The sequence below is a fragment of the Poecilia formosa genome, unplaced genomic scaffold (genome assembly GCF_000485575.1).
Source record: "Poecilia formosa unplaced genomic scaffold, Poecilia_formosa-5.1.2 Scaffold121, whole genome shotgun sequence".
NCBI lineage: Eukaryota > Metazoa > Chordata > Actinopteri > Cyprinodontiformes > Poeciliidae > Poecilia > Poecilia formosa.
Window position 1 is genome coordinate 825995 of NW_006800060.1, and position 13762 is coordinate 839756.

A 13762-nucleotide genomic window follows, 5' to 3' on the forward strand; every position below is an offset into this window, starting at 1 on the left:
GATCCGCAAATATGCTGTTGTGTCCAACAAATAGATATATGGGGTTGTTTCAAAACACTAAAATCAGCCAGAATTGAGGGTCCTTCTGACTAGCCATTAGCCTTCCAGAACGTTTGCCCTTAGCCTTCTAGAACAATAGCCTTCCAGAACATCAATAACTTGAAACCATCACTTAACCTGTCTGTCACGAGAGGACCCAAATTTGGGTCCTCTCGTGACAGACAGGTTAAGTGATGGTTTCAAGTTATTGATGTTCTGGAAGGCTATTGTTCTAGAAGGCTAAGGGCAAACGTTCTGGAAGGCTAATGGCTAGTCAGAAGGACCCTCAATTCTGGCTGATTTTAGTGTTTTGAAACAACCCCATATATCTATTTGTTGGACACAACAGCATATTTGCGGATCTAATCTTTTTAAAATCTGAACAACATCTGAGCCTATAGTACTTTGACCAGCATTGCCCAATTGGTACCGATCCATTTGATTAGCTGTGTCTCATCAGTCCAACTTGGGTCTAGTTGTCGGTGTAGAAGGAGAGACTTTAGGTGATATGGAAGCTGAATCACTTCAAAATCTATGACAATATATTATTGTCGTAGGTGACAGTAATATATTATTTTAGCAACGGCCACATGATCACATCCATCAATTGGATGGCATGGATGTTTAATAGTTTTATACCGTGAAGTAGGGCAGGACAGGAAAATCAACAACACTATATATCACAATAGACACATGATCAATATCAACAGATAATACATGTGAATATTCAATATTTAGAATATTCACTGAACTCCGATCCAGAACCGAACAGCATTCTGGGAGATGTAAGCAGAGGAAAGACTTTAACTGCCCAAACTCATGCAGCTGGCTAAGCAAGGTTGGTGGCATCAACTAACTCACTTATTCTTTGGTTGCCTAGCAACAACCAGTTGAATAACAGTTTCAGGTTTCACTTCGGAGTGAAGACTGTGAATAAAACAGGAAATACCAGTTTGGCAGTATTTCAGATATTTAACACAAAACTAATCAATAATTATCAATATTGGTAGTGAAACGCTGATATTGTGATACGTTTTTCAGCCATATCGTCCAGCCCTACATGAAGCAGTTATCAAGTTTATCATGTTGTGAGAATCTTACCATGGCAATCTTTGTACATCATTTGTTTATTGTCGCATACATTTTTATAATGATAAAATTTACATCATCATCATCTTTTAAAATACATACTTGGATTTCTTTTAAAATCCTCCTAATGTTGTAGTACATTAAAGAAAGGCACAAGCATTAGGAATACTTGCACATCTTTCTTATAAAAGAACAGACAAAACAGAATAGAGTGTAACTGTTTTGAGACATTACANAATTGGGCCTTTGAGACTGATGTGAAAAATTAAGATATATGCCACATATTGGCAAAAAAAAAAAATCTGATTCAGGTCCCCGTTGAGCGCTGAGTGAACTTAGCGTTTGTGTTTCCAACAAGGAACTCAAAAAAATCTTGCTTCTGATTTTTTTGAGCACAACAAGAGAGTTATGTACTGCAGGTAAAATAAATGCTTTGAACTTTTTGACAGAACCTCCCTTTCAAGAATTCTGAGCTGTCCCTCCAAGTTTACTTGTTTTCTCCGAGATGAGATTACTTTTGCTGTGAACTGGCAGCATAAATGAAACTGAAATGGCACTGCAATGCGCTTTAATTTACTTGTTATTTTGATCCTCACACTCACATTTTGCTGCGTGCGACAAAGTTCCAAGCCGCCCATGGCGCAGGAAGCCGACAGTAATCTGTGGAACGCCAAGCGCTGCAGAGCAGCTGCATATTAACGCTGACAGACGTTAATATGTCATCAGTCTGAGAGAAAGAAGCATGTTGATCCTCTAACATCCAGACCTGAGGCCACAATGAAGTTCACTTCCACACTCATTTACAGTCGCAGTCACTAATAAAGAGCTGCTGGCACTTATCTCCTCCTTGAACTAACTGGCTGAGGGTGAAGACAATCACTTAGCAAGGTGCTCTTGACCAATTTGTTTTTCTCTTTGGAAAAGCTTAGGAACCTTTAATTACAGATCATTAAGCGCTTTTATTCTAAGTTTGCGACATGAAGCAGTCATTGGGAACAAATATTCTCCTGAAGAGCGGAGATTAAATTCTCATTCCTCCAACGGAGATGGAGAAAGACCATCTGAAATGACATTTTAATTCGCCGGCTTGTTTGGTCTCCTGATCAGGAGGGGGCCGCAGGCGGGAAGCAGCAGCTGCGCTCCGATAAGTCTCTTTGATGACGCTGTCGTTTCCACCAAATCTACAGCAATACCTGCATAAGGAGGAGGTAGAAATATTCCGCTGATCTTTTAAACACCTAAATTACGTCTAAGATTGCGATCGGACAGTCAAGGTCCAGCCGGTCAGCTGACACCACCTGCGCAGGCTGATTAGGAAAACCTTTAGAATGTGCTGGAAGTGTTGAAAGCGACCTGGTCTTGTCATCTTTCCAAACTTCAAAAGCTGGAATGTTTCACTGTATTCCTGCAGCGTGATCTCAGGTCTGCCCAAAGGCAGGCTGATCAAAACCAACATCAAACCAGGAACTGATAGCCGGATTCCACCAGAGCGCCGTTAAAGATGTGATTACACCATAATATGGCTGATATCTACATCGTGTAAAAACAACAAGGATCACAGGCACACCCTGAGGAAATGTTCAGATTATTAGTGAGGTGACTGAAGCCTGATGAGGGAGAAATAAAATAAAAAGTTAATTTAATGTCAAAGATTAAAAAAGGAAACGGGTAAAGGAAGAGGTTACCATGAAACCAAAGATGTTAGTTTATGAAGATAATATCCTGGTCATAATGATTAGCCATAAAAATAGCTTAATGTTAATGTACTACAACATTAGGAGGATTTTAAAAGAAATCCAAGTATTTATTTTAAAAGATGATGATGATGTAAATTTTATCATTACAAAAATGTATGCAACAATAAACAAATGATGTACAAAGGTTGCCATGGTAAGATTCTCACAACATGATAAACTTGATAACTGCTTCATGTAGGGCTGGACGATATGGCTGAAAAACGTATCACAATATCAGCGTTTCACTACCAATATTGATAATTATTGATTAGTTTTGTATTAAATATCTGAAATACTGCCAAACTGGTATTTCCTGTTTTATTCACAGTCTTCACTCCGAAGTGAAACCTGAAACTGTTATTCAACTGGTTGTTGCTAGGCAACCAAAGAATAAGTGAGTTAGTTGATGCCACCAATCTTGCTTAGCCAGCTGCATGAGTTTGGGCAATTAAAGTCTTTCCTCTACCTACATCTCCCAGAATGCTGTTCGGTTCTGGATTGGAGTTCAGTGAATATCTAAATATTGAATATTCACATGTATTATCTGTTGATATTGATTATGTGTCTATTGTGATATATAGTGTTGTTGATTTTCCTGTCCTGCCCTACTTCACGGTATAAAACTATTAAACATCCATGCCATCCAATTGCCTTATATGCAAACAAAAAAAAAAAAGCATGTGATCATGTGGCTGTTGCTAAAATAATATATTATTGTCACCTATGACAATAATGTATTGTCATAGATTTTGAAGTGATTCAGCTTCCATATCACCTAAAGTCTCTCCTTCTACACCGACAACTAGACCCAAGTTGGACTGATGAGACACAGCTAATCAAATGGATTGGTACCAATTGGGCAATGCTGGTCAAAGTACTATAGGCTCAGATGTTGTTCAGATTTTAAAAAGATTAGATCCGCAAATATGCTGTTGTGTCCAACAAATAGATATATGGGGTTGTTTCAAAACACTAAACTCAGCCAGAATTGAGGGTCCTTCTGACTAGCCCTTAGCCTTCCAGAACATCAATAACTTGAAACCATCACTTAAAGAAAGGCACAAGCATTAGGAATACTTGCACATCTTTCTTATAAAAGAACAGACAAAACAGAATAGAGTGTAACTGTTTTGAGACATTACATTAACTAATTACCAGTCTGGAGTCCCATGGCTATATAATAGAGACTTCCAGAACTCACAGAGGTCATTTTGACCCAACTTGTCTCATCAGCTCTTAAAAGTTCTCCCAATTCCTTCATTAGCCGCAGACCATTGAGGTTTGATTGATCCTATTAAAGGATTTCTTCCTCCAGAGCAGCTCTCCCTCTCATGAAATACTTCTATAGCTAAATTTAATAGACACAGAACTATTGGAAAGAGAAGATGAAGCATTTATTTAGCTCATTCAAATGGCTTTTTTTGTTCAGGCCCCGACTGAGCTATGAAATGTTCACTTTTTTCATCTTTGATGGACAGTGCACCCGAGAGAACCAACCAACTCAGAGGCGAGACGAATACAAATCGTTCACTGAGCCCCAATACATCCGCGTGAGTTTGTTCTAGTGCTGAATCCACTGACCTTCTGGCTTTCTGTGTCAGCAAAGGTCAGGCCGAAGTAGTCCTTCTCCAGCAAGTTGAGGTGCTCACACACCATGTCCATTAGGGTTTGTCCTTTGGAGTGCTTCTGCAGACAGAAACACACACAGACACAAAAAGTTTGAGAGAAAGTACAGGAAGGCTTCCTGTGGTTCCTGAGGCTAGCTTTGGTTAGCCTTTTACTGCTGGTTTTCCTGTAAACTTGTGAATTTATAAAGCTCCTGTTTTAAGGTCTGTCTTTACTTCACTCCCTGTTTGTTTTGTTCTTTTCAGTTAATTTTGCTTCCTATTAGGATTTAACGCCTGTTTTTTTGTTCTCTAGGTTTCCTTATATAACTCTGCTATGCAGAGTTACAATGTTATAAATACATTGTCTGTATTTATAAAGGTTACTGGGACCAGTTTTCTTTCCCTGTTATCTTTTACTGTCTAGATCCTGTTTTTTATATTTCTGCAACTAAATTGCTGTATGATGAGTCCATACTTGGGGACTTACTGACATAAAAGATAATGCTGTTTTATTTATATTTTAGGGTCATACTATTTAAGGTCAGATTATGACTACATGTTACAAGCAGAGCATCTTCTTCTATGCATTTGCTGACTCATCCAAGTCTTGTGACGAACTGCAAATTACAAAGGAATATTATTTTATTAGTAGATTTTTTTTATTACGAAAATAAAGTTATAATATTATCACAACATAGCTGTAATATTAGCAGAAAAACAATGCAAAATTACTTGAAGAAAGTTGCAAAATTACAAGAGAACAAGTGGATATGAGAACAGCAAAGCTTCTGTAGTTATCTAGCTCTGATGCGACCAGCTCGTCATCTGAGTGGTTTCTTTCTTTGAAACAAATACATCGTTTCAAAATCCTCTGTGACTGATGATGCTGATGAGTTAAAAGTATTTCCTTAATTGCAAAACCTAAACTGAAGTATAACTTCACAGAGAAAAAAATTTACGCTAATATATGACCTTATTCTTGTAATGTTATGATTCTCAATATCTTATAACTTTATTTTAATGACATTATAACTTTATTCTCATTTTCTCATGACTCTGTTCTAGGAATTTTATGATTATTCCAATATTATTACAACTTTATTCCCATTAAATGATTTTATTATTTTATGACTTTTTTCTCATAACACAAATTTTATTCTTGATTTTTTTCCTGAGTCTGGTTCTGTAACTCTAATGAGTGTTTTGACTGGTTAATTCCCTCATTGCCACGTAAACTACCAAATTTCAGAGGCTTTACAGAACAGCTGTAGTTAAACGGCATTACACTGTATGTTTTGTATTAAAGGGTATCAGAGTAAAGAGGCCAGTTAAAAATTCCTATCAGATCTGTGGTTGCATCACCTGCTGTTTTCATTGCGCTTCATAGTTATACAATGTTTTGTGTCAATCACATACAATTCCGCAAAAATACAAAGGAGTTTGTCCAAACCACCTCAGCTCTTCAGCTCCCCATGCTGCATTTAATTTAAAATATTTAAGATATGCTTTACTGAAAAAAAGGTGAATTTTTGAATAGTAAAGCAGGAATAAGCAGAGGTCCATTGTATATATTGCCAAGGTTGCTGTAAAGAAGCTTTTGAAACGGAGGAATTTCAGATTTTTTCCCCTTTCAAATTCAAATGACTTTTCTGGTTTTCACCTTCAACAGATACTTTTTGACTCTGCATTTCCTACAGGTGCAACAGGAGATGAGACTCTCGGAACGAAGAATTTCAGACATTTATTAGTGTTCTACATAAGTAAAACTTAGTAATAAAGTACTGACGGTTCTTTTTCCACACAGCTCACTGAAGTGTGCTTTAAATAGACATAAAAATAAGTAATTACAAAATTGTTCCTTAACCTTTAGACAACTTTTTTATCACAATCATTGAACTCAGTGAAGAGGCTAGTAAGAAGCCAAGCTGAAAGTGACAAGATCCTCTTGAGTTTATGCCTTTAAACTGTGATGCAACTTTTCTGCAAACACAGAATAATGTTTGCTTTAACTGGTTTAATGAGATACTAACAGTCAAAAAAGCACATAAACACATTATTCTTCCATCGCCAGCTGCTTTTTATAAACATCTTGGCTGTTGATTTTCAGATCCTCTGGAAAATCCAGCTGTGCAAGTCGGAATTCCAGCTTCAGTGAGAGCGTTTTGTTCAGTTTTTCTGACTTGGAGCTCTTGCAACTGGGAATTCCAACATCAATGTTTTTATTGAGATATAAACAAATAAAATACAGTTATTACAGTGATTAACTGAACATGCAAAGAAACAAAAAAAATATGTGCAAGAAAAGAAAAATGCCCAGTGTAGTCTTTAAGGCATTCGTAGTGTTTTTGCTGATGCCATAGAAAAAATAAAAATAAAAAATAAAAAATAATAATAATAATAAAGCATTATACAATAAAGGCAGAAAAAATACTTAAGTCCTAAATTGCATTATTAATCATAATAAGAATAACAACACAACTGCTCATAATGAGAAACAAAAGTAATAACAATATTAGCAATAATAATTTGACACAGTTTGGCCCCAGGGAGGGCCCTAAAGGAGCAGAGGGCACAAAGCTACAGCTCAAATAAATCCCCAGTCCAGAAGCATTCAGCCAATGCAACATCTGATAAGCAACTGGCATGCTAACGTTGACACAAAAAATTATGCCAATTAGAAAATGTTTAAACCAGGGGTGGAAATTAGCACCTGCCCCTGGCCAAATGTGGGTAAAAGTCTGAAGTGGCATGTAGATTGGAGCAACGCTCCGCCACCTTGGCGGGCTGACAATTTGAACAGGAAAAAAACAACATTCACTTTTAACATTTTTTTTTTCAATAATTTGACTACACAGGAAGTCAAAATATACTTGAATAACACAGGAATGATGACGACCCTCAGAATTAATATTGAACACGCTTTGAGATGTTTTTAGTAATAAGAATAATTATAAATTTATTGTCAGTAAATCGGTTTTCATAGAGTTAAAAATAAATCATATATTTTATAAACATACTTGTGGTTTTGTATTCAAAAGAAGAAAAAAAACAGTGGCTGGTGAAATATCTGAGTGGCCGGTAAAAAATGTTCTCTACCGGCCACTGGGGCTGGTAGAGAACATTTTTAATTTCCACCCCTAGTTTAAAGTGGCATAGCCCATATTTTTAAGTATGGGTTAGGATGCTAACCTTTACTTAGCATTCTAACTAGGGGCGCACAATAACTTATGATAAGTTGGTCTTGATTTTCTTAACTTTGGTTAAGAGTTAACTAAGAGTTGGTTAACTTTGGGCTGTGAAACCGATCTTGTCCACCAATTTTATCTACCTTGGCAAATGTTTGAAAATCACCCCTTTTGAATTAACAATATTCACTCCACTGTTGCCAACTTAACATCTTTGTTGGTGTATTTAATGACTTTTCACACAAATTTTGTTTTCAAAATCGGAATGGGCAGGTGAGGTTTTTTAAAAGTTAATGATCAGCCAAAAAACTGCAATTGGTGCACACTAGTGCTAACCATAATAATAATGGCACCATTAAAGGAAAAGTGTAAGAATCTAATTTGAGTACATTTTGATTTTTCCTGTGTTTCCATATGCTTCAGACGCAGAACAAACTACCATTATTTTTACAGATGCAGGCAATTCTAAAATATTATATTTGTGAGATGTGAACACATTTCATATCCAAACTTTAGGTGAAGATGCATATTTCTACCATCACGGAAACCACGATAACAAGCATTTTGGTTCAGGTTTAACCACTGACACGATTACATCTGTGCGCATAAAGAAGAAGAAAAAGCCCTCACTTTTACAGATGCACTCATCAGCTTCAGTTAAATATAGAACAAAGACGGCCGAGTTAATGTTTACACCTAACCACACACTGTTATCCTCTCACACATGCTTCCTTTTCTTGTGGCTCCTTTTGTGCACTGACAGTAAAATTGGGCTAGTAGTTGCCAGGGAAACAGATGCGGTGTTATTCCTCTTGTTTCTTAATATCCCAAGGGTATGACGAAAAAGTGCCTGAACTTTTTTGTTAGCGCTCAAGCGGCATTTGGAGAATGGATAGAATATTGCATTGACAAAAAAAAGAGAGAAAAATAAAAAGTCGTGTTGCTGCATTGTTCTCACTCTGATGTGACACATGAAGAGCAGCTAGCACTGAGCCGAGCCTGAAATAGCCCAGTGGAATGCATCGGCCCAGCCTGGTCTGACCACACATGCGGGGTGGGTGTGGCTCCTCCGCTGCTGGCCAAGGGCCGATGGGGAGCTCCACCATGCATCCATGACTCAAAACTTAATTAACTCAGGAATACGGCAACTCCTTTAGAGAAAAACAGAGAGAGAGAGCAGAGCGACAGACAAGAGGCTGCAGGAGGCTGTGGCACGCTGCCGCCTGTCGACACTCAGATTTAAGACAGTCGCTAAACTGGAAAGCTTACATACAGTTCCTTCAAGGGTCACTTGAAGTCTGCTGGTCAGTTTTACTCACCTGGTGTCTTCAGTTTTTACAAAATTACTGCTGTTCAAAGTTTAACTAAACAAGTATCGCAGTTAATCCAACTTTTCCTGAATTATCTAGTGGTGGGATTTTTTAAAAAATGTTGTTAATTTCACAGTCAGTAATTAATTAAATGCAATTAATTATGTTTTAATCAAAAACTATATTGATAATATAAGCAACATTTTCAATTCAAAATGTATGTCTAGTATTCTCCTTACATATTTTCAGAGCACTGAACACGTGAAAGATTTTCCTGAGATGCATAATGCAAATTTTCAGTAGATATGTGGCAGCCACACCAGATTTTCCAGTTTGGTGAATGACTTCCAATTCTGTGTCTAAAACTTACATTCAACTGATACAAAGTTTTCTTCCATTTTGTGTCGTGTTCTTGATGAAGTAGTAGAGTCAAAGTCCTCTTGTTATTCTGATGGTGGTTCTTTCTTCTCGCCACATTCCATAAAAGCCTAATTTGTTAAGTGCAAGATTACTAATTCTGATATGACAACACCAAAAAGTTCAAGCAAAGCACCAGTTTATATACGCTGCAAATCCATCTTTCTCTTGCAGTGACTTCAGTGCTGCCAGGTTGGGCTCATAATCAAGAAGAGTGATTCATGTGAAACGGTTTTGTAAACATCCCCCCCACCGGCAGAGCGGGGTTATGTATGTTGTGTTGAGGGGCCTGAATGGATTTCAGGATGTTTTCAGGGTGCTGAAAAAGATGGCAGCCGTCCTGATAGTCGTACCTCACAGGTCACCCTGCCCCCATCATCACAGCACACATTCAAACCTCCATGCACTTGTGCAAAAAGTATCCCCAGGAGTGTGCTCGTGCTATAATAACATTGCTCTTCTATTTTCTCCTTGGCTGCACCTGACTCGCAATCATGTAACCACTATGGATTTTTTAGTACCCAGTTAGCGGTCGGTGCAAGCAGCTTTGAACAGAGGAGGAGGCAAAAAAAAAGGCACCTATATAGACAGCATGTTTTAGGTAGTTCTTCAGGAGAAACTAAAACACTGCTTGTTGAATGCTTGTATATTGAATGCAGATATAATTAGCTCCATTCAGCAAATCACAAAGAAACCAAACTTTCATCAGCTAATCTTATCAACAAATCTATGGATTGTTGTTTGTAAAGTTATGCAGTCAAAAATGAACAGCAATAATTTGGGTTGTTTTAATTTTCAAAGTCATATTTTCACCATGTTTGTCATTAAGAAATGTCCCAGTTTCAAACTAATTACTTATGGAGTAAACTAAGTATTTAGTTTACAAAGTAAGGCAAGCTAAATATTTAACTCTGTGCTTAATATTTATTTTGAACCTTAATATGTAGCCAGCAAGCTAAATGCTTAGTCTAAAAATTTAGCTCCAAGCTATTTTAGTTAGCGAGCTAAATATTTAACTTCAAATGAAATAGTTAGATATTTAGTCTGTAAACTTAATATTTAGCTCCACTATGAATTGGATTAGTTGATATTGAAATGAATAATGTAAAAAAGAGAGATTTATTATATTCTGAAAATAAACCTCTTGCATATTTTAGTTTGACTGCTCTCTGATTCAGTTCTGCACGTAGAAATCATGTCTTGTGCATGGAGGCTTTCTCCCTGACCAAACGATTGTCTGCTGAATTCTTCCAAGATTCTGTGAAAGGAAACAGAAAACACTCAGCCTGCACAGAAACAGCTTGAAGAAGCTCTGTCGAGTTCCCTCCACAGCCCTGTAATTGGATATTCATTTCTTCCACTGCTATCCTGCAAAGTTATTTCCAAAGACAGAGATAAACCTGTTCAAGGAGAGCTGCTGTTACCGCGGGTCAGAAAGAAAAATCCACAACGGATTTATCTCCATGAACTCCCTCACATCTTTATCTTTCATCCTCTCTTATGTGAGCTCCCAGTTCCTTTTATTGTGAGCGCAAATTGTCCAGTTTCACAAAGCTCGATGAACAGCAACACATTTTCGCCTGGAGAGGAAGACCTGGCCACCGCAGTAACACGTGTGTTATGGTAAAGTGGAACAATGTTGTCAGCTTCCAGCAGCACCATGCAGCTCACAAATCCCAACAAAGGGAGGTACAAACAATAGGGATGAGAAAATGCAAAGCCTAATTCAACAAAATGTACAAATGCTAATAGTTTTCCATTGTGCATACCTCGATTTCTCCCTCATACTCTGAAGAATCCAGCAGTGCCACCTTGAAGGTGGAGGTTTTAAGACGCTTTGAGCCTTTCTGAGGAGACTTCAGGTTCTTATTTGGGGAGGTCTTCTCAGATGTGTCCTCGGCCTCTCTGTGTTCGTCCTGGTGCTTAGAGTTCTGTTCCTGTAAAACATAAAAATATGGATTGGAGGTGGTAAAACATCAAAAGTTAAAAGTGGAATTGCACAAACCCAAAAATTAAATATTTTTTCTGAATGCACAGCACACAAGTTGAAACTATGAAAATAAATTTGCTTAATGGAACATGCCAATTTCGAAAAAACATGTATTTCAAGAAAAGGTTTTGGCAGTAGGATGAGGAGGTTAAATAGATGTATTTCATAAAACTGTAATAGAAACACCTTTTTTCACATCACACAAATCACATGATCAACAGCTGGATGCTACTACTGGTGAAAACCACAAAGAAGATGACAGGAAGTGTTTTATAGGATGATGTTTTGTTTTGTTTTGTTTTTGTTGGACAGTGTGCAGATGGCTCCACCAGAACTCTCACAGCATCACAGTTCATAAAAAGTAATGTGTCATTCTAAGGTCACTGACGACAATTTCCCCCAAAATGCCACATAGGTAGCCGTTCCCATGTAGGTGGGGCTTATCGCTCCAACGCCTGAATAAAACACCGACATCTTATTCAACATACATTATGAGCACTAGCATCATGGCTGAAATATGAATATCTCTCATGTAGCTGTTTACATCCATTGTTGCCTTCATTTTTAAGGACTCATCTCATGAACAAGCTTATTCATGTGTGATTTTAATTTCATGTCTTATTTGATGAAAACACCACAACTGCAAAATTGTACATTTTTGACAGCAACAGAAAATAGACAGAGATTTGTGCACATTTGTAATGGAAACACAGCTGCAGTCACCATGGTGATAGACCCAGGCTAACCTGATAACTCATTAATCCTGCTTCATATTTGAGGCTCCAGGTTGGAACAGGGTTTAAGTAATGGTTATGGTATTAGGGGATGAGTGACAGGCGTCCTAATTAGCTGATGGGCTGCAGATGCAGGGAACTGGAAACTAAAGCAACTAAGGGAAGTGCAGAGAGGAAAGAACATTACAGAATATAGAAGAACATAAAACAAAAAGAAACTGAACAAAAATCAACCTAAAGTACAAAAAATCTAAACATCTCCAACATCTAAATTCATGACAGGATTTTCAGCAGTTATATATTGAGAAATACAAAAAGTAATGTCATTAAATCTACGGAGTTTAAACAGTGTTATCCCATTTAATAAAAACTGACTTAAAGCAAAAATAATGTTATCTAAACAGAAAAAAATGTTGGAATTTAAATACATTTGATTATCTTTCCTTGGCTTTTGTTTTCAGCTCTTCTCCTCACTCTCACACCAAATGAAAATAAAGTGAAAGTCAGCTTCTTAAACCTTTTGTCAAACAATTCAATTTAGTTTGTTTGTACACAATCAATTCACACCATCTAAAGGAATTTACTGAAAGTAATTTCAATCTGATCATACATTCTTTCCAAACTGGTCCTAGTTATTAAATATTACATCAAGTTCAGTTCATTAATCAGATCAGTTTGAAGGTTTTCTGTCTAGGAAACCCAGCAGATTGGATTGATTCAATGACTTGCAGCGACAGTGGAGAGGAAAATGACATCTTTAACAAGAAGAAAGCTCCAGCAGAACCAGAGCTTGCTTAGCTCAGTAGCTGCGGCCATCTATCTTTTGTTGCCATTTACACAAATCTACACTGCTGGCACACAGTTAAAATGAATAGATGAAAAATGGCAAAAGAAAGTGTTAGATATTTCAATGTTTTAACCTTTGAGAAAAAATGAGCTGGAGATTTTAGCTCAAAAACTGTTGATTTACCTAAATGTTGAGGGAATCAGTCCAAGCCCTCCCACAGCAGGGAGCGCACGCAGCATTCCAGACGTCTGCCAGTGTCTGTACTTTAAATATGCTGCTGAAAGAGTTGTGGCTGGGCTGATTGTTGATGGGGTTTTAAAGGTATTCAGATTCATGCAAGGCTTTAGATGGGTACAAAAACACAGCAGGAAGTTCTAAATTCTTTCTAAACACTCGACTTTAAAACCCTGCTGAGTCTGGAACAGGATGAAAACATCATCTCCATCAACATGTGCTTATTACTGCTGAATATGAATTCACTGAGATGCTAACTGCTATGTTATTCTGTATAGATGTTGGCAAAAGAAAAAAAAAACACAAAAAAAGCAATAGCTAGCCTTTAGAAATGCAGAAGTGTGCATTGTTCTAATTAGTTTTAAATGATGCCAGTAAAACAACAAGAAATTACACAAAGACAAAATGAACTCAGTGGTGTTAATTTAGCAGAGGGACAAAGTTGTGAAGTTGAAAGCACTAAATTGAGCAAAATGGAAAACTAAACAAAACAAAAGATGTTGCTTTTTAATTTTTTATATACCCACCAAAAAACAAAACTTGTCATATTTTAATGAATCAAAGTCAATTTCAAAATGGAGTCTGTCAATCTGCCTTATTAGAAGTAATTAAAAAATGTTGTGATGTCATCTTT

The 13762-nt window shown here is 37.1% G+C and overlaps 1 protein-coding gene across 1 annotated transcript in view; it reads right to left on the minus strand.

Annotated features, from left to right (window-relative positions):
• LOC103144107 (band 4.1-like protein 1) overlaps positions 1-13762 on the minus strand; it is a 75477-nt gene that overhangs the window by 57568 nt on the left and 4147 nt on the right. The window contains exons 2-3 of the mRNA XM_016675752.1: positions 11153-11320; positions 4446-4550 (exon numbers count right to left, since the gene is read on the minus strand). Coding sequence (XP_016531238.1) covers positions 4446-4550; positions 11153-11320 — 273 coding nt within the window. The remainder of the gene's footprint in view (positions 1-4445; positions 4551-11152; positions 11321-13762) is intronic.